The following is a 24,137-nucleotide window of genomic DNA, read 5'->3' as shown; positions in this document are numbered from 1 at the left end:
TGTAAGGTACTGTGAAAACCCGACCGAGAGAATTTACCTCTCACTGCGAAAGTGCTTGAAACTTTGGCAACTTGCAGGCCTAGTCAGCTTGTGACCCAACATATGAATCTTTCTTTTACAAACTACTTCTGAGAACTGTGGCAAAGACCTTTCCGTTCAACTACCAGAACTACCTATCCTACACAAAACTGAAGCCCATTGACTTTGGCCTAACCTATTGCATTGAATTAACTCCTGGTGAACTCAAACTATTTGCACTGTCTAAGAGTAACTGTACTATTCATTTTAATAACCTAAGCCTTTTTGCTCCTCCTTCAAAGGAGTTTAAATGCCTCAGAAACTGATAGTGTGAAGTACTGAAGTATATTTTTGTGCGATATAGATTGCCTCTTTCTAGTGAATGTTTTATAACCGACTGTGCAATAAATTAATAAGTGTTTTACCAAGAAACTTTGAGTAGAAGAGTTTATTTGAATACTTGTGATTGTAGACATCTTGAGATGAGCCTGGCTGCTCATCAACGCTACCAAAACTGTGTAGTACAGACTTATACCAAAGGTTGGTTTTGCTTACACCTATGGTCCTACTTGTGTGTAGTGGTCCCAAAGGGTACTGCATATAAACTTTGCTTAACAGTCAACCTCACTTCAGCGCGCAGTCAGTGAAATCCAGACGCTGGTCTCCTCGGAACCATATACTACCTATCGTGGAAATTGTCCAAAATGTCGCCCTCTCAATTGCGATGGCCAATATGCCCGACTTTAAAAAAAAAAAAACCTTTACACCACATATATTTGTGGGGGGGAATGGGATACTATAGAAATATGGGGTGGGGTGGCGGGTGGTCTCCCCTCCTCGCACATCTATGTGGTGTAAAGGGGGTTTAATTACAAAACGCATTTTCGACCGTCGCAATTACATGTGGTCGCAGTGATCACATAGATCCCCTTTCACCGGGACAAAGTAGTCCAGGGGACACACCCAGCATTTCTGCCTAATGTGCTGTCTGTGTTCCATTTAAACTAGGAAATAGTGCTTCCTACGATTATTGCTGTTCCCAAGGACGAGGCATAGAGTTCTGCACTGCCTGGATGTGAGGCGTGCCCTGAAATTCTACCTTGACAGGGCCAAGGGCTTCTGCCAATCAGACGCCCTATTTGTCACTTTTGGAGGTGCAAGACCAGGCTATCGGACCTCTAAGGCCTCCATATCCCGCTGGATGGTCTCGGCCATCAAGGAAGCGTACGAGGGGCAGCACAAGCCTCTCCCGGCAAACATGCATGCCCACGCAGTCGGGGACAAGGCAACGGCCATTGCTTTCCAGCGCCATATCCCTTGGCAAGTCATAAGCAGGGTGGCCACATGGGCCACACCTCGGCTTTCTGCAAGCATTACTGTTTGGATGCCGGCTCCAAATCTGATGCGGCTTTCGGACAGGAGGTTCTCGGGAACCTATTCGATTAGGGAGGTTGGGCAATGTAAATCTATTGTCGACAAGTTTAAGGGGACTGAGGTGTAGCGGCAGAGTCAGGGCAGCGCATGCTCCTAGGGCCGCACCTCCGTGCACCTCTAAATTTAAAGAGGGAAGGGTTTTCGGGTGAAAAAAGTTCTGTCTCCCGTCCCTTGGAAGGGGCGCCCATGCAGTATGGAGAAAGGGGACTAAGTCACTACGGTGAGTAACTTATTTCTGCTGTTCACACAGACCCAGGTACACTAAAACGCTTGCTGAGACTCCAATGGGGTCTTCAGTCAATAGATGAGTCTACTTCCCTTATGAACTTCTCCCTCAGGGATGAAGACTAGGGATGCAGTGTGGCCCCCTGAAGGTTTACCCTTATATCTGGGATCCCCTTTCACATGGTCAGTTGACCCACAAGCATAACATTTGCCAAATGTTTTCTGGAATGAGGGCTTCTGCACCAGAGTTTTCACTAGACTGACCTGGTTTCCCACATGGCTTACCCTTCTTAGGTTTGTGGCCCTCGTTTGGTTAGTTGGATTTAGAATTCTTTGTCATCTTTCTTGTGCTGCTTCCCCTCATTTTTCTGAGTGGCCCCAGAATCCTTGAGTGGCCCTGTTGGCAACACACAAGTCAGCAGCCTTTGCTAGCTTCTTGGGATCAGTCTCTCTTGAGTCAGCCAAATGCTGTCTCCGCTCAGGAGAGCAGGCATCAAAAATTGATTCCAACAAAACAGATTTCTCATTCCTTCAAAGGTAGTTACTCTGTAACCCTTAACCCATCAATCTAAATGTTTCGAACATTCACACACCCAGGTAGCCCAAGGGGTACCATCAGTCTTTTTGAGGGTCTTAAACCTCTTAAGCTACCGCAAAGGAGTTTTCCCAAATCTGGCTATCAAAGCCATCTTCACATTCTCATACTCCAATCTTTCAAAGTTCCCCCACCTCCATTACAGCATCAGTTGCAAGCTGAGGGAGCCTGGACAAAACCAAGTGAATCAACTGATTCCCTGTAAGACCCTGAATCCCATGATTGTATTCGAAAGCACCCAACCAATCCAAAATATCAAGTTTCACATCATACATACTCACGGCTTCTTTGGGCAGGAAAGGCCTCTTGGGACTGGATGATCTAGAGGACTCTGGGAGGGAAACATTTTCAAGAGGCAATCTTTTCATTTCAAGAACATGTTGCATTTCCAATTCCGAGTTTGATGTCCTGATGTTTGACTTCAGCTTGAGCTTGCAACCTTTTAAATTCCAATTAGTTTCATTTTCTGAAGAGACGCATATTCTCGGCTCAGTGATTGACCTTGTGGGGGTCCCAGTGGATAAAGGTTGAGGCAAAAGGGACTGCTGAGGCAAAGAGGGGCTCCTATCCTGGGGCTCCTCTGACTATTCTAAGACAGAGTTAGACTCTGAATGATCATCCTCATTATCAATTTCCACATTTTCGGGAGTAGTAGGAGTTACAAGCCTAATATCCAACCTTTGGTGATCTAACAACCTTGTAATCAATTCTTTTTTCTTTCCTTTATCAGGGAGATTCCTGACTTAACACATTTATTTGATTTGTTCCACTGTTAGAATGAACAGAGCTTCCTGCTTGAAGTTAACCATACTAGGCATGTTAGTATTGCTATTCTAGTGGAGCTTAGCCTTGTGAGCGTTTTTAGTTGAACAAACGTAAAGCAAACACTCAATGTAACAACTCTAGTATAGAGCAGCACCGCCTGCCACCTGTGTTAGGCAAGATTGTGTGCAGTATCCTTTGGAAGACTACAGCAACCTTGACCTCCTGGTAATAGGAACCCAACCGTTGGGATAAGTCTGTACTACACAGGTTGGTAGTGTGGCTGAGCAGCCACGTTCATCTCAAGAGGGGCCAATGTGAGCAGTAGGGTTGTAACAGTTTCACAGTGACGGTTATTCAAATAAATACTTGCACTCAAGGTTTCTTGATTAAACAATTATTAATTTATTTAATAGTCATTTATATAAGTCTTCATCAGAAGGAAGCAAAACATTTAACAGTTATAATACACTTAAAAACACATTTTGTTTCTCTAAATCAGATAACCGTTGGGGATGGCGCACACACACACACACACACACTTCCTACACCCTCAGGTGACTTAAATAGCTAGGACACTGTGGACATTGATTTATCACTGGTACATTTAGAGCAATACTGGGTTTGGTGCAAAGGTTAGATATGGGAATAAAACAAAGGTTAACCAGTAATTCATAAACGGGTAACTACTTTTTAAACCTTCCAATGTCGAGTAAATTTAACCCTTTCCTGGAAGCACAGAGTCAGAGGTAAGAAGATTCTCTCGGGGTGCTAGGACAGTCAATGTTAGTTGAACAAAGTCTAGGGGAGCTGAAGGTAAGTAATAGTCTTGCACAATATTTTTAGAAAAGTTTGTAGAAATAAGATCCACTTGAAGGGCCACAAGCTGTTTAGGCTTGTGAGGGACAAAGATGCCAGCAACTCTGCAAGGTTAACCTAAGGCAAGGCTACCCTACAAAAGGTAAGTCCTCTTAACTTTACAGTACCTTTGGTTAGAAGAAATGGTTCCTGCTGGCTTCTGTTCCTGTACAGCTCTGCAGATCCCGGTGTTCCCGTGCCTCAGTCTTGGGGACAAGTGGGACGACATCTGGGGACTCCTGCACTGCAATGGGATGGTCAGCGGCAGCAATGGGCAAACTTCAATTCAGCGGCACTTTGTGGTTTCAGCTCCTTGCGTCTGACAGCAAATAGCAACACCGCAGTTCTCAGTTACCACTTCAGACGCTCCTCGCATCTGGGGTCCAGCACTCTGTTGAGGTGGCTCAAGCTTGGTCAGTCCTGCTTCAGGGAAGCCTGGGGGAGGATGAGGGGGGGTGGGGGGGATATTCCTGGCGCTCGGGTCTGACTTAAAAGCGATCCACTCGATTTGGTGTTCCTCTCCCCGGCCATTCGGTTCCAGCAGCAGTGGAAGTACAGCCAGCTCCAAGAGAATGTCCAAACAAGTTCACTTTGGGGTTGATTGGTCCCACCAACCCAAAGGGAGAGGTCGTCCTTGCAGGGCTTCTCTAGTCGAAACAAATTTGAAGATTCAGCACAGCAGCAGGGCATCACCAGGCAAACCAACGGTCCAGGAGTTGCAGCAGGCGTCTCTTCCAAGTTGTTCTTCAGATTGCTTTGTCCAGTGGTCGACTCTGCCTTCCAAGCCAAAAGCCTCGCCTTTTATGCAGGTTTCTCCCATTCGTTCCAGCCTAGCTGTCAATCACACAGCAGGGTGGCTGTCCTTGCCGGCAGCCTGCCTGCCAATCACATTTGGGTGCATTCCTGTAACCAAGGGATTGAGCACAGGGAGTTTTGGGCACATCCCTCACTAGCTGCCCTCGCCAGACATACTTGAGCCAGAGATGGACTTCACTTGTGAATCCTGCCAAAGGTCAAAAGAAAAAAGCGACCAAACCTAGTTTGGTGCGCATAGTAAATCTCAAGAAGGACCTTCCGGCAAGAAAAGACCAGTGCCATTTTGACAAAATGGGCACTCATGGGTGCCTTACTGCAGCTGCGAACATAGCCTGGGGTAAAAACACACAATGGTAGTAAAAAGTAAACCACTGCCACCAGCCACTAATTGTGTAAAGGGTAACAAAAATGTTACATAAGCAACTAGACAAAGGGGATACTAAGTAACCCCTCCAGCACCCTATTGTAAGATAGTATGTGCTGGGTCTAGAAAGTTACAAATTGTAAGTAGTCAATTTCACTTCACTACTCTTAGAAACATTATTTTCACCAAGAGAAGGTATTTAAACCTTTGGCTATCTAAGAGACTTCCCTATGCTACTGTCCTGAAGGTGTTGTCTGTCATCGTCCCATGCTATTCACGCTTGAGACACTATCTGGAGGAGTGGATTGTCTAGGATGTAGACTGGTAATCAAAGGGAGTGATTAATGGTGGTGGAAATGGCATTGGCTATAGTGACAGTGGAAATTCCTTAATGTATCTCTCACGAGGCCTTGGGTTCCCCAGGGCAAGATGGAGGCTATGTGCAACAGCATTGATTGGCTGAGGCAGGGAGTGAGGTAGTTTGGAATTCTTTTTAGAATTCTAAACTGCCTTTCATTCTGCATGTCAGCAGGTCACAGCTCTAACAGCTCCAGTACCCAGAGATATAAATCCAGTGTTGGAAAAGGATGTGTGCATCTAGAGAAGTGAGTTCCTCTGGTAAAGTTCCTGAGAAGCATACAGGGCCTCAGTGTGATCCTTTAAAAGAACAGAAGTGTTTGAAGTAAAGATAAACAACCACAGAAGAAGGAAGCTAAGTGAACTTTAATTTTTCAGATTCACAGTTCAAAGAAAAAGTTTTCTTTAGTAATGAATCCGTATGCTAAGGTAATGGGAGTGCAAGTTGCAATTTTTTTCTTCATTTTTTTTCATTTTTATTTTGTATATAAACAAAAGAAAATTATTTTTACAAAAACATCGGTTTTGTAAATTTAAAGTCTTTCTAAGTCCATTTGTAAACCCTCATTCTGTCATCCAGGTTTAGATAATTGTTCGTTATTCACGAGGCAGAAAAACTGTCTGTAGAATGGAATTGACTTCATTAACAAAGAAACCTCAGTCGAGGGTTCTTTTAAGTTCATCAATGTGACAGTTATTTGCTGTAAAATTTGGAACGTTGCCAAAAACCAAGTCGTTTTGTCACCGTTCATCATCCTGGACCACCAGATTTCCTCGTTGTCTAGAAGAAGGTTTGACAAAAGGTGTTTCATGTTTTGCGTCCTGATCTTCCTCGTTCCAATGCAATTTAGAAGGAGGTGATGAATTGTTTCTTTTTCGTTTTCCTGATGGCAAAGCCTGCAGCTATTAGTCAGTGAAAGACCTCTTATTGTGCATATTTAATTCGTTGGTAACCAATTCATACGTGCTCTCGAGGAAATTTCGTGCCATTCTACTTGAAAATCTTTTAAGTTTTGAAGTTCATTCCATTTTTTTGTATGTTGAGTTGCAATGTAATGACGTTACTTGTATAAAGTTGAAAAGTTATTTGGCAAGGAGAATTGCTTGTTGCAGCTTACCACGTGTTATTACTAACATAGCGTGCGGGTGGAAGAGGCGTCGCTAAGATATTAAAGCTAATGCATTAACAGTGTGTCTTGCACCATTTTTTAGGGAGAATTCTCAGAAATGTGCAAATTCCTCTCTACCTTAGAGACCCCCAGTAACTTTGCTGGATTTTGAGGACTTGAATTTTTAACCTGGAGAGAATGAGCCCCTTTGTTCCCCACTCTCGTGTATTTTGATGTGATTTTAAACTGTTTCGTTTTGGTTATGGAGTCTGACAAACTCCATAGGCATCATCTTTTTACATTGTCACACAGCATCTTGAGTGCAGTGGCACAGGAAAGTCATTCAGATTCCCTAAGGTTTAAATACCTTCTCTTGGATAAACTACTGTTTCCAAAAGCAGTGAAGTGAAATTGACTTTCCTTACACTTGTAACTTTCTAGACCCAGCAACACACTACTTTACAATAGGATGCTGGAGGGGTTACTTAGTATCCCCTTTGTCTAGCTTCTCATGTAACATTTTTTGTTATGCTTTCCTTGATGAATGGCTGGTAGCAGTGGTTTACTTTGAACTACTATAGTGTGCATTTACCACGGCCTGCGTTCGCAGCTGTAGTAAAGCACCCAAGGGTGCCATTTTTGTCAAAATGGTGCCTGTCTTCTTTTTTTTTACCATTTCTTTGTGGAAAGGTCCTTCAGGTTTTCTCTGCACGCCAAACCACGTTTGGTCCCTTTGTTCGTTTTGTCTTTGGCAGGATTCATGAGTGAAGCTGGCCTCTGGCCCCAGGGTGTCTGGCGGGGGCAGGAAGCACGGGAGGTGCCCAAAACACCCTGTGCTTAGTCTCCTAGGAGACAGGAATGCACTCTTAGGTGATTGGCCTGCTGGGTGACTGACAGCTAGGCTGGAACGAATGGGAGAAACCTGCATAATAGGGATGGCTTTTTGGCTCGGGCGGCCAAGTCGACCACTGGATGAAGGAATCTGAAGAACTTGAAGTGAACGCCTGCTGCAACTCCTGCACCGTTGGTTTGCCCGGTGAAGCCCTGCTGCTGTGCTGATACTCCAAATCTGTATCAACAGAGAAGCCCCTGCAAGGACAACTGCTCCCTTTGAGTTGGTGGGACCAATCCACTCCAAAGTAAGCCACCTGGACATCCTCTCGGAGCTGGTTGAAATTCCACTGCAGTTGCTGCCGGAACCGAATAGCCAGGGAGAGGAACACCAAATTGTATGCGTTGCTTTTAAGCTGGCCGAGAGCTCCAGGAAGATCCTCCGGACTCCCAGGAAGCAGGACTGACCAAGCCTGAGCCACCTCAACAGAGTGCTGGACCCCAGATGCAAGGAAAGTCCATCTGCATAGCCAGGAACCGCAGTGTTCCTTTTTGAGGTAGATGCCAGGAGCTGAAACACCGAAGTGCCACTTGTTTGAAGATTGCCGGTTTCCGTCGGTGACCGTCCCATTGCAGTGCAGGAGTCCCCATCCTCCCTCTTGTCCCCACGGATGAAGCCCAGGGACACCAGGATCTGCAGGGCTGCACTAGAACTGAAGTCATCTGCTGCCCTTTTTCTTCAATCTAAAGCTGCTGTACAGTCTAAGAACTTTCCTCTTGTTGGGTAACTGCACTTGTTCTCTGTTGGAGAGACCTGTTGTGGTTGCTCTGTAGAGTTGCTAATAGCTCCTTTACATCACAAGTCGAAACAGCTTGTGACCCTACTTTGAATTCTTCTTTTCCCCAAAGACTTCTAAAACATTGTGCAAGCCTTTTACTTAACTGCAAGAAGTGCTTTAGCTCACCTAGACTTGTGCACAATTGACTTTGGCCTAGCCTGGCTCCATGAATCACTCTTCTGACATTGAGTTTTATCCTCCTTCCAGGAAGGGGTTAACTAACTTTGCATTGGGGTTACCAAAAGTACTTACCTGCTTCAGAATATTTGTGTTCTCCTGTTCTGTTCTAATAACCCTTTTCTTTGCCAAACTCTTAAGTCTGATTCTAAATGCAAACAGTGGTATATTAATGTCCACAGTTTCCTAGTTACTAGTCACCTGAGGGTGTAGGAAGTGTCTGTGTGCCATCCCAAAAAGGTACTTACTGATTTAGAAATATTAAGAGTGTGGATTTTGGAGTGCATTTGTGTGTGTTACTGTCATATTGCCCCCTTTTGAAGAAGGCTTACTCTAACTGACTGTTAAATTAATAATAATTTAATCAAGAAAACTTTTGTGTAAGAGTTTATTTGAATACTTGTCACTGTGAATCTGTGTAAACCCCCCGCACCCCTCCTCCATCACCCGACAGCTCACATTGACCCCTCCTGAGATCAGCCTGGCTGCTCAACATGCTACCAACCTGTGTAGTACAGACATATACCAAAGGTTGGGTTCTTATTGCCAGGTCAGGGCTGTTTTAGTGCACCCAAAGGGTACTGCATACAATCTTGCCTAACAGCGTTTATATTTACGAACGGAACTCGCATGCTCTTTGGTTCATTGCAACAGCGCAAGGGGTTTCCATCGGGCCTGAAGAGTAAAGGACCCTTTGAATCATAGCTTGCGCATGCGCATTGTCGTTTTGAGGCAGTTACATGGACTACGCGTGAACGCGACAATGATGGACAGCGTAATACATGCGCATCAGTTCCTGAGGTAACTGAAGCTTCGTTTCAGTGAAACAGCAAATTAACTCTATAGTGAAGTGTGGTTTCCGCTCTGGGCATCGGAGTAAGATCAACTTTTGAAGTGCAAAGTGTACAGTTTTCATGAGATGAGATCTAGACCCAGAAGAAGCCTGAGTTTATTTTCTCCACTTCCTCTTTCCCCTTGAGTTTGCCAGCTTGGTAGCTTTAATTCAAAGACTGTTAGCTTGGCAGGCTAAGGGGGGTGTGGTGGGCTATTGTTACTCCTGCAGGAATTCCGAAGCTGCACCCAACACTGAGTGTCACAATGCAGAGATGATGCCTATGGAGTTTGTCAGAATCCAAAGTCAAAAGAACCAGAGAGTCTAAATCACAGAAATAAATACATGAGGGGGGGGGGGGGGGAGTCTCACTCTCTCCAGGTTAGAAATTAAAAGTCCTAAAGTCCAGCAAAGAAGCTGGGGGTCTCTAAGGTAGAGGGGAATTAGCACATTTCTTAGAATTCTCCTTAACACCGGAAAACAGTTGCAGGTAAGTATCCTGTTCCATATTCCCCAATTTCCAACCCTCCTGCAGATTGGGATCTCAATGTTGTGCTTTCCAAGCTCCTGGGTCCACCCTTTCAGCCTATGCACAAGGCCAGCCTAAAACCTCTTACTTAAAAGACTGCATTCCTAGTAGCTATCACCTCCATAAAATGAGTCAGTGAGCTACAGGCTTTGCCCGTACAAGACCCCTTTGTCATTATACACAAGGACAAGGTTGTCCTCCGAACACACCCTAGGTTCTCACCCAAGTTCATTTCAAAGGTCCATGTAAATCAATCCATAGAACTTCCTACCGTCTTTCAAAATCCATCAAACTCAGCAGAAAGAAGCCTCTATACACTTGATGTACAGAGGGCTCTCTTGTACTATGTGAACAAAACAAAACCTCTTACGAAAACAGACCAGCTCTTTGTTTCCATAGCTCCTGGTAGAAAGGGCGATCACATATCAAAGAACGCCATCCCAAGATGGATAGTCCAGTGCATACAGCAATATTCCATACCCAAGAAAGTCTTACCTTTGACTCCTGGGGCACTCTCCCAGAGGCACAGGAGCTACCCTAGCTTTCATTGCAAACGTCCATCTGCAAGGCTGCTACATGGAGCTCCATCCATACATTCACACATCATTACTGCATTGACGCACACTAAAGCAGATTCACAGGTGGCACAATTGGTCCTAAAACATCTTTGCCGCTGTACCTTCTAACTTCCACCTCCTTCTCCAGATACTGCTTGCTAATCTGTGCATAGCATGTGAATAAGCAGATCCACACGCTCCAGAAGGGATACATTACTCACCGTAATCCTATTTCTCCAGCATGGGGTCTGGCATGGATTCACATGCTCATGAATATTCCCCGTCGTCAGGCTGGGAATCCTCGGTAAAGAAAAAACCAGTATCAGTTTCGTTTCTGATCTGTCTTTCGTAGTAATAACCAATCACTGGTCTCTGCGTCATACTGACCACAGCCAATGACTGCCCTCTACCTAAGCACCGCCTCTGGCAGCCATCTTCAGATTTTTACCGCACGTTCATGTGTTGGGATCCTCGTGCTATTGCTCTCGAGCGTTAGTGCTATTTTTTCGCGCTTTTTCACAAAAACTTCGATTCTTTCGGTCAAAAGAGCCTCAAGCTCCACCGATCCTACATCCGATCAACGGGGACCCGTGTCGGATTCATCTGTGCCCCTCAAGGGTGAAGATTTCGTCGAGCTACACTTCGGAGGACTCCAGAAGCTTCTCAGGCCCGGTCTCGGAGATGGCCCAGGAGAAGGGAAGCTCGACGCCCGGAAAGCTGTTCAGGGCCTGCCCTGGATGCCAGCTGCAGAACGTCTTCAAGGAGGACGAACACTCTTTCTGCCTTTACTGCCTTCATGGGGACAAGACGCACGTGGAGAAGGACTGTGCGTTTTGCGGCAACATGTCGGAACGGACCATGAAGGACCGCCATCAACGTCTCGCCAGCTGGCTGGAGGGTAAGAGCCCGTCTGGCGAGAAGAAGAAGAAATCTGAGCGGTCTTCTAAGACCTTTGAGGGCGCCCCGGCGACGGGGGCCCAACATAAGGCCAAGCACCGCGAGTCCGCTGGCACCGGGAGCGCCGAACGGTCGGGCTCTACGGGCGCCAGGCAGGGCGCACCCTCCCCGGCACCATCAACCACGAGCCAACGCTCTGGGTCGGGTAAGAGGAAGGCCGAGCACCCGGCGAAGCTCCTGGAGAGACCCCGGTCGAGCTCTAAGGCAGAGGAGGAGCGTGGCAGTGCCCCCTCCCTCAAGGATAAGGCGGTGAGCGCACCTAAGGTGGTGAAGGCCTTGATCCATTCGACCAAGCCCTCTATCGAAACGGTCGCGGCGGCCCTGGCCCAGCCTGTGGAGGCTGCACCAGTGGTGGCGGCCTCGGGGCCCAGAATCTCCCTGCCTCCTCGGAGGGAGTCTTCTTTCGTGCCCATCGATAGGACCCCCGTGAAACCCTCCGTGGGGAAGAAGGGGGGGGCAGGGCGTCGTCGTAGATTCGGCCTCAACCTCAGAAGAGGAACTGATCGAGGTCTTAAGCCACGGCCTAGGCGTGGAACAAGACCAGCCCGTCGGAATGGGCCCCGACGCAGGTGACGACGACGACATCGTCGAGGATACCGACGGGGCCCCTGCTCGCCCGTCGGATTCCCCTCTGCCAGCGCCGCAAGACAACTCAGCGGCCATTTTGTTGGCTATACAGTCCTTATGCTCCGAGATAAGGACGAGACTACCGTTACCGACGGAGGAACCTCTCCCGTCGGGGGATCCAGAACCGGGACCTTCTGGTGTTCCCCCTACCAAGAAAAGAAGGATCCATCCACCGCCTCCTTTTCAACCGTCGCGCCCCGTCCAGCCCTCCTCCCCGTCCACCCGAGGGGATGATACGGGGACTGACACGGCAGCGACGGGTACGGACGACGAGGCAGACGACGAGGATTTTCCGTCGTCGCCTCCCACCAGGGCTTCTCCGCCCGACGAGATTGGATCGTTCCACTCAATGATCGCCAGGGCATCCGAGCTTTTCCAACTCTGCCCTGAGGAGAAGAAAAAGGAAGGCTTCCTTTACCAACGGCGCGAGACCAAGAGGAAGACGGTCCTCGCAGTGCCTCTGTTGGACGACATTTGGGATGAGGGCCTTTCCCTCCTCAAGAACCCTTCCACGACGCCAGCGAAAAGAGACCGGTACGAGAAAAAGTACCGGGTCCCGGACTCGGCCCCCCTATGCCTCCGGGCGCAGCCTACCCCGGACTCCGTCGTCTCCGCAGCAGCCAGGAAGAAAGCGGGGGGGGGGTGCGGCCTCCACGTCGACTTCCCCGCCGGACGGCGAGGGAAAGAAATTGGATGCCATGGGACGCAGAGTCATCTCGTCGGCGGCGACGACGATTAAAGCGGCCAACGCCTTGGCTATCGTGGCCCGCTACGACAGGGAACTCTGGTACAAGATAGCTCCCCTGCTGGATTTTCTGCCAGACGACAAGAGGGCGGAGGCCCTTGAGATCCTGCAGGAAGGTGAGGTGGCCTCGGACCACGCCATCACCGTGGCGACGGACATCGCCGACACTGGGTTCCGCCAGATGGGCAACGGCGTTTGCCTTCGACGTCGCGGATGGCTCAAGGCTACGGACTTTCGGCAGGACGTCCAGACCAGGGTCCTGGACATGCCCTTCGACGGGAACAACCTGTTTGGGAAGACAGTGGACGATTCCCTTCAGGCCATCAAGGCGGATACTGAGACGGCCCGGGCCCTTGGAGTACTGCAGCAACGGCGGATGCCCTTTCGGAGCGGCGGAGGCAAGGGCGCCTCCAAAGGTTCCGGCGGCGGTTTCGCTTCCTACCGTCAAGCGGCCCGCTCGTCGTCGCAAGAGGCCTACAGAGGACGAGGCAAGTCTGGCGGACCCCGCCGTCGTCGCCAAGGAGGCCAAGGCGGCAAGGCCGCGTCCAAGCAGGATTGAACCGACCGTTGGGTGCTGGACGCCCTGGCCCGGGGCCACGCGCTCGAGTTTCAAAGAAGGTGCCCGCGCGTCCCCCCCGTGGCCAGGAAAGAACTTCACGTCCCTCAACTTCTCCTGGAGGTAAAGGCGATGCTCCGAAAGGGCGCCATCGAACTCGTCCCAAAGAGGCTTCGGGGCTCCGGAGTCTACTCGCGTTACTTCCTCGTGAAGAAGAAGACGGGAGGATGGCGCCCCATCCTGGACCTGCGACGCCTGAACAAGTTCATCAAGGCGCAGAAGTTCCGGATGGTCACCCTCCAGCACGTCCTGGGTCAGCTGGAGGAAGGAGACTTCCTATCGTCGTTGGATTTGGAGGATGCCTACTTCCACATTCCCATCCTAAAGGGGCACCGAAAATTCCTCAGATTCGTGGTCCAAGGGCGTCATTACCAGTTCAAAGCCCTTCCCTTCGGACTGCGGTCGGCACCCAGGGTTTTCACCAAGTGCCTCGCACCGGTGGCGGCGCAGCTGCGCCGCGAGGGGATTCACGTCTACCCCTACCTGGACGACTGGCTCATCCGCGCCAAGACGAGGGAGCTCGCCGTGGTCCACACGGCAAGGACCGTCCAACTCCTCACGGACCTGGGATTCTCCGTGAACTACGCCAAATCCCACCTGGTGCCCGCGCAAGTCGCACTGTTTCTGGGAGCGAGGCTCGACACAGTGTCCCTTCTGGCCTCCCCGTCGGAGGAGAGGACCAGGACCATCTTGGGCAAGGTGCAACGGATGTTGGTGGCCGACGCGGCCAAGGTGAGGTCCATCAAGTCCCTCCTCGGGATGATGTCTTCCTGCATCTACCTCATTCCCATGTGCAGGCTCCGGATGCGCCCGTTGCAAGAGTTCCTGGATGCACGCTGGATCCAGACGACGGGCAGCTTCGAGGAAAGGATCAAGCTCGACGAGAGTTTCCGACGAGCGATACGGTGGTGGGGCACCCGCGCGCATCTGACGGCGGGCATGGACTTCCAGACCCCAGCCCACCAGGTGACTGTGACCACGGATGCCTCCCTAGAAGGGTGGGGAGCGCACACCGAAAATCTGCACGCAAGGGGACTCTGGCTCCCGACGGAGAAGTCCCTGCATATCAACGTCCTGGAGCTCCGTGCAGTGTTTTGGGCCCTCAGGTCCTTCCTTCCGTCCCTCAAGGGCAAGGTGGTGAGGATCTTCACCGACAACACCACCACCATGTTTTACATCAGGAAACAGGGCGGAACCAGGTCCCCAGCGCTGTCCAAGGAGGCGCAGGACCTGTGGCATTGGGCCGTCGCCCAAGGGATTCTTCTGGTGCCGTTTCATCTGGCAGGGATAAAAAACACCATTGCCGACTCACTCAGCAGGGAGCTGCGCTCGTGCCACGAGTGGGAACTACGGCAGGATCTGGTGGATCGCCTCTTCCGACGGTGGGGCACACCCCAGATCGACCTGTTCGCGACGGCGACGAACACCAAGTGCCGGAGGTTCGCCAGCAGGTTTCCCCAGACGAGGAGCATGGGCGATGCTTTCTCGTTCCCCTGGGAGGGCCTGTTCCTCTACGCGTTCCCTCCCTTGCCTCTGCTAATCCTGCTCGTCAACCAGCTCAAGAGGTCACGGTGCAGGATGATCCTCGTCGCACCTGCGTGGCCGAGGCAGATATGGTTCCCGGACCTTCTGGACTTGTCGGCGTCCCCGCCAATCAAGCTGCCGGCGGACGCGGATCTACTCTCCAGGGAAGGAGGCGCCATCCTCCACCACGACCCGAAGTCGCTGAACTTGCAGGCCTGGCTCCTGCAGCGCTAGAGTTTGGAGGATACGACATACCGGCCGATTGCAGAGAGGTTCTTGCAAAGGCCAGGGCGTCCTCGACTCTTAAATGCTACGGACACAAATGGAAGAGGTTCTCTGTCTGGTGCCACGCACAGAAGATTAACCCTCTACGGATTACGGCTCCCCAAGTGCTGCCGTACCTGCTGACGCTGGCCAAAGCTGGTCTGGCACACGCGTCCATCAAGATTCATCTTGCTGCGATCTCCCGATACACCAGAACCACGGGCCGGACGTCCTTGTGGTCTCATCGTCTGGTGAAAGAGTTCATGAAGGGACTGTTCAGATCGTTCCCGCCGGTGAAGGCTCCGGCCCCGGCGTGGGAGCTCAACGTGGTGCTGACCAAACTCATGGGACCTCCGTTCGAGCCTCTGCACTCGGCCCCGTTGAAGTTTCTATCGTGGAAAACAGCTTTTCTCGTGGCCATCACCTCCGCACGACGAGTGGGAGAGATCCAGGCCCTTTCCTGCAAGGCCCCGTACTTGACTTTCCACGACACGAGGGTAGTGCTCAGGACGCACCCCTCCTTCATGCCCAAGGTACCGTCGGACTTTCATCTCAACGAACCCTTGGTGTTACCTGTGTTCTTCCCGTCGCCTTCGTCGCCGGCTGAGAGGACTTTGCACTCGCTGGATGTAGCTAGAGCGCTGAAGTTCTACGTGGACCGCACGAAAGGTTTTCGGAAGACGTCACAACTCTTTGTGAACTTTGGACCTGTCAATCAGGGGAAGGCTCTCTCGAAGGCTTCCATCTCCAGATGGCTCTCCGGCTGTATCATGTACTGTCACCGGTTGGCAAACCGACCGCTGCCTGGCCGTCCGAGAGCCCATTCCACCAGAGCGATCGCAGCTACCACGGCGTTCCTATCTGGTGTGCCCCTGCTGGACATATGCAGGGCTGCTACGTGGAGGTCGACGCACACCTTCACGAAATTCTACTGCGTCGACCGGGATTCCAGGGAGGAGTCCAGGGTCGGCCAAGCAGTGCTGCGCAACCTGTTCGCCTGAGGTGAGCCTGGTGAGGAGGTAAGATGCTTAATGTTGAGTTGATGTGATGCTTAATGTTGAGCCTTTGCCACCTCCCGTGGTTGTGCATGTGTGTACTGCTATGTATTCTTTATTCATGAGCATGTGAATCCATGCCAGACCCCATGCTGGAGAAGGAACAAGTTACTTACCTGTAACTGTTGTTCTCCAGCATGGGTCTGGCATGGATTCACATGCGAACCCTCCCGCCTACCCCTCTGCGGCTCTTCACTTGGTCATACTGCCACTTCACGTGCTTCCAAATCTGAAGATGGCTGCCAGAGGCGGTGCTTAGGTAGAGGGCAGTCATTGGCTGTGGTCAGTATGACGCAGAGACCAGTGATTGGTTATTACTACGAAAGACAGATCAGAAACGAAACTGATACTGGTTTTTTCTTTACCGAGGATTCCCAGCCTGACGACGGGGAATATTCATGAGCATGTGAATCCATGCCAGACCCATGCTGGAGAACAACAGTTACAGGTAAGTAACTTGTTCCTTCTGCTGCTTGTATCTGCTTAGATTCACATGCGCCCACCCTTCCTCCCCTTCTGGAATAGAATGCGCATATAGATGTTTCTGGGTTATCGCTGTTTCTGCTTTATCACATCTGTACTCGCGCTACACTTCATGCAACCTCACGTCAGAAATAATCTGGGGGACCTCGACTCTTGAAGGACCATGGGTACAGTACATGTCGCACTAAGTTTAGTATTACTAAACACGCCCTGTCGACGTCGGTTTTTCGAGTTTTTAAAACAAATCTTGTAATACTCTGCGATTACACTAGATGTCAAACTATGCAGAGCTTGTGAATCTAAGCCGATACAAGCACCAGAAATATGATTACGGTGAGTAATGTATCCCATATGGTGGCGTGGGGGGGGAGGGTTTAAAATGGGTGGAGAGGGGGTTGGGATTATGATTATAAACTAAGGGAAGCAGGGTGCCTGGGGTGGTGGGGGGGGGGAATACACCCCGAAATGAAAAATCTTTTTTGTATTTTTGTATATGTAACCATATGAATCATGTATTTGAGTGGAACATGTGTTTACCACCAACCATTGTTGCACTGCACAATGATGATCCCTGAAGTGTTCCTTACTTCCCTTAAGTAATCTGCATAGTTTTGTTTCACATTGCTAATGTTGTATAAGGTGCCCACACAACTAAGGGAAAGTTATTGGAATAGGACAACAATTATTCGCTCTTTTTTTTAACGAAAGCCAGGAGGAGATGGTTGTAGAAGTTAGGGTGTGTTAATTGTCCTTTCAAATTGTAATTGGTTGTGTGCCATGAAGCTTCTGTGCTAAGCTAACCTTCGTGACTTGATGTTTAGCAAAAAGTTTTGTTTAACAAACGTGTTTTAACTTTTCTCACAGGGTTGGCCCATGTATGCTCAACTATTGATCGATCTCTTCAAGTACTTGGCCCCATTCCTAAGGAATGTAGAGCTCACCAAACCCATGCAGATTCTCTACAAGGTGAGCGCAGTCACTTGGTGCCTCATGGCAATTACTTTGGAATAGTGACCAATGTACCACTTAAGACAGTGGTATTTCCTGCGTTACATTTTATCAGGCAAAGTTCAATGGGTGTGGGTAGTGTTTATGTAACTTTTGTATAGCGCCTACTGCCATCTGTAAGGCCTCAAAGCTGTTGGCATGTACGCCCTTTGAAGGACCAAGCCGTGAGGGGAGGTAGGGTTCTAAAATGTGTGTGCATTTTTGCCAGTACGATGTCTGTCGCAAGTGACTAAATCTCAATGTTATGAAATGCTTTTGTGCATTTCTTAGCGAGCCAGTGATGTGGGGAGTGGCAATGTCCATACTAGCGGTCCAAAGAACTCGGAGGATGGGTGCTGTGAAGAACTGTCAGCAGGAGGAGGGTTCAATGAGTATGGTTGTGCTCGGCTGGACTGAATTATTATCATGGGACTTGGCTGTATTCTGTTGCAAGTAATGATGTGTGTTGGGTGTGTGAAGTCGAGCAGTGGTTTTTGCGGATGCATGGGGTTGAGTGGCCATGCCCGGGAGCAGTACAGCAAAGTACCGTTTTGTTGGAGTGGAAGAGGTTTTGGAGGAGCAGGGTTGACTTAGTTGGAGCGATGCCCGTTAGGAAAGATTTCGCTTTACTGCACCTTTCCTTCCATTTTAATGGCCCCCTCAAACTTTTTGCTTTTATTTTTGTTCCTGACATGTATTGTGTGCAGTGCACTGGAGCCTTAAGCTTCACTACACTGTCATTTGCTAATGCGTTATGGGGAAACTGACATGTCCTTCAAGCTATCAGTACTGAGAAACATTGCTTCCCTTAATCTTGTGACTTAGTTACTATTTCTAGTAAGTTGTTATCATTAGTATCAACTTTTATCATTGTACAAAGCATTTTACCATGCAGTACAATGGGGTACACCTTTTGTTTTGCCCTAGACCAGAGGTCCCCAACCTTTTGTTAGCAATGAGCAACATTTGAGTGTCAGATGAAATGGTGAGCAATTTCAGTACTTTGATGTAACTTAGTCGGTGGTACAATGATTGGAACAAATCAGAACTGTACTAAGCTCCATACTACTAATAACACTAAAAATGATCAGTAATTAACAGTAATCTCATCGAGGTGTAAGCCAAGCAATTCATAATGGCCTTAAACCTCATTTGGCATTAAATTGGTATAGATTTAATGGCAAATGTTTTTCAAGCACGTTTCAACAGTAGCATTTACTCCAGAATATAAAGGCTTATTTTGGTGCTGCCCCACCCATCCCTCCCAAGGGATTGTCAGGATTTTTAGGGGCAGATTGTGCATTTTTAGAAGAAAAGGATGAGTAACACTGGACAGAATATGGTAGAATTTAAAGATAATTTCAACCAGGCTTTGTGTGAGTGGAGGGTTGTCCACCAAATACATCTAGTGGAAAATTGTGCTTTTTAAAGCACTCAAGGTCTGTTACATTGAAGACAAGTTATTAGGGAAAAAAAAACTTTTTCTGAAGGATTTGGGTACTCTTCCCCAAGCAATCCCCTGGGAAATATAGTTGTAAGTGGTGCATTTTAAGCATGCTTGTGGACCTGTAATATTACTCACAAATTGGAACTTTTGAAGACCACTTTACAGAAGGGGTTTTTTCTTCTTCATATTGTACACATTATATGCTTGAATACCTCACTTGTTAAGTGCACTCGCTTGACATGGGGGTCATCCTACACTTTGCAAGTTCAAACATATGGTAGAGACGACTTGGCCATTCCTCGCTCGAGGTTGATGAATTCAGTACATTGCATTGGGTAATATTCCTTGTTTAAGAATTTAGAAGCAGGAAGAATCTAGCAAGAAACACTATACTAAAGTAAAAATAGTCTCACTAAGAAATTATTTTTAGTAATTTAAGTCAATTGTAAATGGTAACTACACTAATTGTGCACAATTTGGGACTCATTCCCCTTAGGCAACCCATTGGTCACGTGCCAGATAAGCAAAGAATCCTACAATGTGAATTTCCCCACCAGGCACTGCAATACAAGTAGTATGTAACATTTGTGCAAATTATGATGCCTCAGGCCCACAAACACCACATGTAAAGAAATTGGCATAAGAACATTTTTAAGAAGGAACGTTTGAGCATTAATGCCACTTATTTGTCCAATATGCAGAAACCAACTGTATGAAGACACAGCGGTTGGCAATTGTCACCAGAACACAAACATGGGCATTTGGTTCGATTTCTTTTTCCCATTAATGCACTTCGTACAGGAAAGAAAAATCGGAAGATGAAAATGTCTTCACAAGGATTATGCAATTAGTATGGCACATTTTTGCCTTCTGGGGCCTCATTACCTTCAACTCTCTCTCATCCTAAATATCTTCCTTCTCAAGCTTTTCGCTCATCCGCCTCCAACTCCCTCAGGGTCAGTCGCTTCTCCAAGCAACAAGTTGGTGGTAGATCGATCTTCAGCTGGGGCCTCCCCCTGGAACAGCCTCCCTGCCTCGCTGAAACCTGAGAAGAACCATCTCCGGTTCCGGAAGCACCTCAAAACCTTCCTCTTTGCTTCTGCCTTATCTCCTCCTCAATTACTGGCTGAAACTGTACTGGTTACCTGGCCACCCTATGATCTCGGGCCCAGGGCCCCTCCCCCGCCAGGTCACACCTGCACTGCCTCCCGGGCAACCCCGCACTTTGCGACTGTTTTCTGTATCCCTACAATCCCCCGCCTACACTTGTCACCAGCTGGCCCTACTTCTATTGTTTTATTAATTCTTTTTCCCCATGTACTGCACTGTCCCACTCCCTCCATCCCGCACTTCTCCTCTTCTCCCTGCACTTGTGCGATCTGAATGACACTTGGCCTAGTAGGATCGCTGTCTGTTTTCCCTCTGTCCCCCCTCCCTTGCCATGTTGCACCTTGAAACATTTGTGTATAGGCGCATTATGAATGCCATATATCATATCATATACCGGAATGGCACCGCCCTGGTCCAGGGCCCTCAGGCCAACCTTCTCCTCTTTGATAGACACTTCCCGCGCCTCATCAACTTCCTACCTGCTGTGCCCGCTCTCTGTCCTCTCTGGATTCCTTGCCTCCCACCTCTGCCTCCTCCTTGGCTAACTTGCCCTCTCCTGTGTCCTCTGCCCCCCCCCACTCCCCTGAACCCCTCGGGCTCCTTCTATACTCAGCAGGGCGTACCTCTGATTTGTACCCCTCCCTAGAATTTTTCAAGGCTGACAACCTTCTCCATATTGCCACTCTTAACTCTTGCTCGGCTGTCAAACACTCCTCTGACATCTGCTGCCTCCTGGAAGAACTAGACATTGATGTCCTCGGTCTCACCGAGACATGGTTCACGGCCAGCTCTGTCACAAGCCTTGACACTCTCCTCCCTGATGGCTTCAAGATCCTCTCCGCACCCAGATCCAACCGTCCGGGTGGGGGCGTAGCCTTGATCTTCTCAGATTGGATTCCTGCCTCTGTGATTCCTGTGCAGGTCTACTCCTTCGAATGCCTTTCTGTAGGCTATCTCTCTCTCCTGGTCACTCTCTCACCATTGCTATAATGATAAAAGGGGCAGAACCTCGCCTGAGAGAGGCTCAACCCTTCGCAAACAGTGACACGTCCTTTCAGGTTCCCTCCCATGCCACTCCAGTAGGATCCTGAATTTCTCACTTCACCCACGCGTGGGAGGGGATAACATCTGACAAGTGGGTGTTGTCCACCGTGGCAAGTGGGTTTTGTTTCGAGACAGAAGAAAATGACAGCAGAACAACAAAGCATACTGCTGGAGAAAATAAAGGTGTTGCTCGAGAAGCCCACCATTGAGATCGTCACGGCAAACGAGTTAAACAAGGGTATTTATTCAACGTACTTCTTTGTACCAAAGAAAGACCTTACCACGCGCCCAGTGTTAGATCTGCGCCCTGCAAACAAATATGTCAAACCCCAAAAGTTTCGTATGACCAATCTCCAGGAGGTGATTCCACTCCTAAAACGGGGAGACTACATGGCGACTTTGGGCATGAAAGATGCTTACTTTCATATTTCAATGCACCCTGTGCACAGAAAATTCCTGCGTTTCATGATGGTAGGAGTACACTACCAGTTAAAAATACTCCCATTCGGCATTGCCTCGGCACCAAGAGTATTTACAAAGGTGCTTGCAGTAGTTGAAGCACACCTGCGCAGAAAGTCAATCCCTTATACCCTTAGCTGGACGACTGGCTAATCACCGGGGAAACTCGTCAAATTAGCAAATTAAATGCACAAAAGATACTAAACCTTCTCTTCAATCAACAATAGTCTAGTCTCCAGCTAAATAAAACAATTTCTAGCGGCTATCCTAAGCACCTGTTGTGCTTCCTGCCACGAGTCATCCACCTGGCTCGATACCCTTGCATTCATTGTTCCCATTTTATCGTTCTATAAATAGTCTAACTAATCCTAACCTCTGTTTGGCACTGCCGCCTTTAAACTTACTTGTGTACGTTTTCTTAGCTTGTGTAACCCCACCCCTTGATCCTACGAACATAGTGCATGGCCGTAATTCGGCTAATGTCTCCAAACAATATTGTGGCCTTGTATATTATGCATGGGAAGCGCCTACTCAGCACTAATGTATAGGCCAAGTTATAAATCATGCCACATTGTTACCATTGAATTGTCTGCGTTAGCCTTCACAGCCTTTGTACCACTATTTCTCGTTCCGTAACTCAATGTATGGCTGTAACTCGGCAAATGCTTCAAACCGTGCCATTACCTTGTATATTAAGCTTGGGGAATGCCTACTACACCCCTATGTCTATACCCAAGCTCATATACTCGCTAAATCTATCACACTGTACTGCCATAATTTGTTCGGCCCTCAGCACTAATGTAAACATCCAAAGCCTATGTATCGTTATTGCGACATTGTCACTGTTATGTCTAAGATATTAGACTTGTTAAATTGTTCATAGTATAGCCATGCTAGGCCTTTGTTGCTCATATAAGCTTCTATAGTCTATGCATCATAATTGTGACTATTACTAATGCTATGACTATTCCCAGTTCTTAGACTCAATTGTTCACACTGTACTGCCTCCCTATGTTAGGTCCTTGTCGCTAATACAAGCATCTGTAGTCTCATTTTATAATCTAGGCATGGCGATTGCGACATCGTTAATAATCCCCATGGCCACTGATCCCCACGCAGGGCCCTGTGCGGCTAACATCAATGTCTAGCGTTAAATAGACAAATGATCTCAAGCCAAACGACCATTTCCTCAGAAATGAATACACACATTACCAACGCACCTGAATGTTTCCTCCAATAGGGAGACTAGGTCTTTATCAGGGTGGACAGTCATAATGTCGAAAAAAAAATGTCGACAGACAAAAATGTCGAAAAAAAAAAATGTCGACTTTTGTTTTTTTTAATTATATATTTTAGGGGTTCGGGACTTAAAAAAAAGGGAAAAATTTAAAAAAAAATAAAAGGGGGGCTGGAGGGGAATCCCCCATTTCGAAAAAAAAATGCATTGAAAAAAAAAGTCGACATTTTTTTTTCCGACTTTTTGACTGTCGACATTTTTGTTGTCGACATTGACTATAAACCCTTTATCAGTCACCTCATCGTCATAATATGGACTAGCAGAAAGATAGCGCTCTGGCCTTTAGACCCATACGGCCCTATACACCCCTAGCACCTAGGAATGTCATGCTCCTTTGGTAGCATGAAATTCCACATGATGGATTAGGCTAACGTGTCTTTCCCAGACCCTGTGATAGTACGTCCATTTACAATACCTAACATGCATAGATCAACACTAACCATGTCCCCTTTAATACAAACACGCAACATACCGCCTACAAGTTTCCTACCCACACTAAAACGTTCAAATCCCAGACCTAACCGGGAGAAGCGGACTATACCTCATGACATGGCCTGCCCACTCTCCCCCATTAAATGGATCAAGCTATACGCCAGTGGGCCTACCCCCAACCAACCTTGCCCAGTGAATATCGGAAACATTAGACTCAGAAACCGACTGCTTAAGCCAACTAACTCAGACTGGTCGAGCTCTACAATCATAGCTTTCGAATGGATTGTGTCCTCCAATGTTTTCCACATCTTTGACATGTAATGTCTACAGCTGTGTACTTCGGAAACTTTTTCGGCAGAGCGCGTCCTGTGTTGATTGTGTCGGGTCGATGTCCCTCAAAGGCCTCCGTCGAGGGCGACGTCACCAGATGTTATAAATGGGAATCACGGCACACGTAGCCTCAGTTATGTTTCTTCCGCAAATGTGTTTGCTTCGGAGACTAGGCCTGCCTCGTGTATTCCTCGTGAATGTCTTCGACGTCTCCGACTCCGTGGTCTGGCTTCAAGACTTGCCGGGACTGCAAATCTAAGATGTCGATTGCCGACCTGCATCGCATTTGTTTGTGGTGGTTGGGTGAGAGTCACGACACCGGCGAATGTTCCAAATGCCAGTCGCTGACTGCTAAGGCCTTGCAGGAGCATAAGGAAAAGCTTCAGGTAGGTAGGGGTTCTAAAACCAGTAAGTCCCGTAAATCGGAGTCAGGGGGAATGTCGTCCGACGATTGGAG

General features: G+C 48.3%; 1 protein-coding gene across 7 annotated transcripts in view; it reads left to right on the top strand.

The window, feature by feature from the left end:
- CNOT1 (CCR4-NOT transcription complex subunit 1) overlaps positions 1-24,137 on the top strand; it is a 2,171,110-nt gene that overhangs the window by 1,898,670 nt on the left and 248,303 nt on the right. For all 7 annotated transcript variants that reach the window (XM_069654650.1, XM_069654658.1, XM_069654642.1 and 4 more), the window contains one exon: positions 17,439-17,540. In XM_069654650.1, coding sequence (XP_069510751.1) covers positions 17,439-17,540 — 102 coding nt within the window. The remainder of the gene's footprint in view (positions 1-17,438; positions 17,541-24,137) is intronic.

The sequence above is a fragment of the Ambystoma mexicanum genome, chromosome 1p (assembly GCF_040938575.1).
Source record: "Ambystoma mexicanum isolate Mex_15411 chromosome 1p, UKY_AmexF1_1, whole genome shotgun sequence".
Classification (NCBI taxonomy): Eukaryota; Metazoa; Chordata; class Amphibia; order Caudata; family Ambystomatidae; genus Ambystoma; species Ambystoma mexicanum.
Note: the sequence above shows the minus strand (reverse complement) of the source record. Positions and strands in the feature narration are given on the sequence as shown.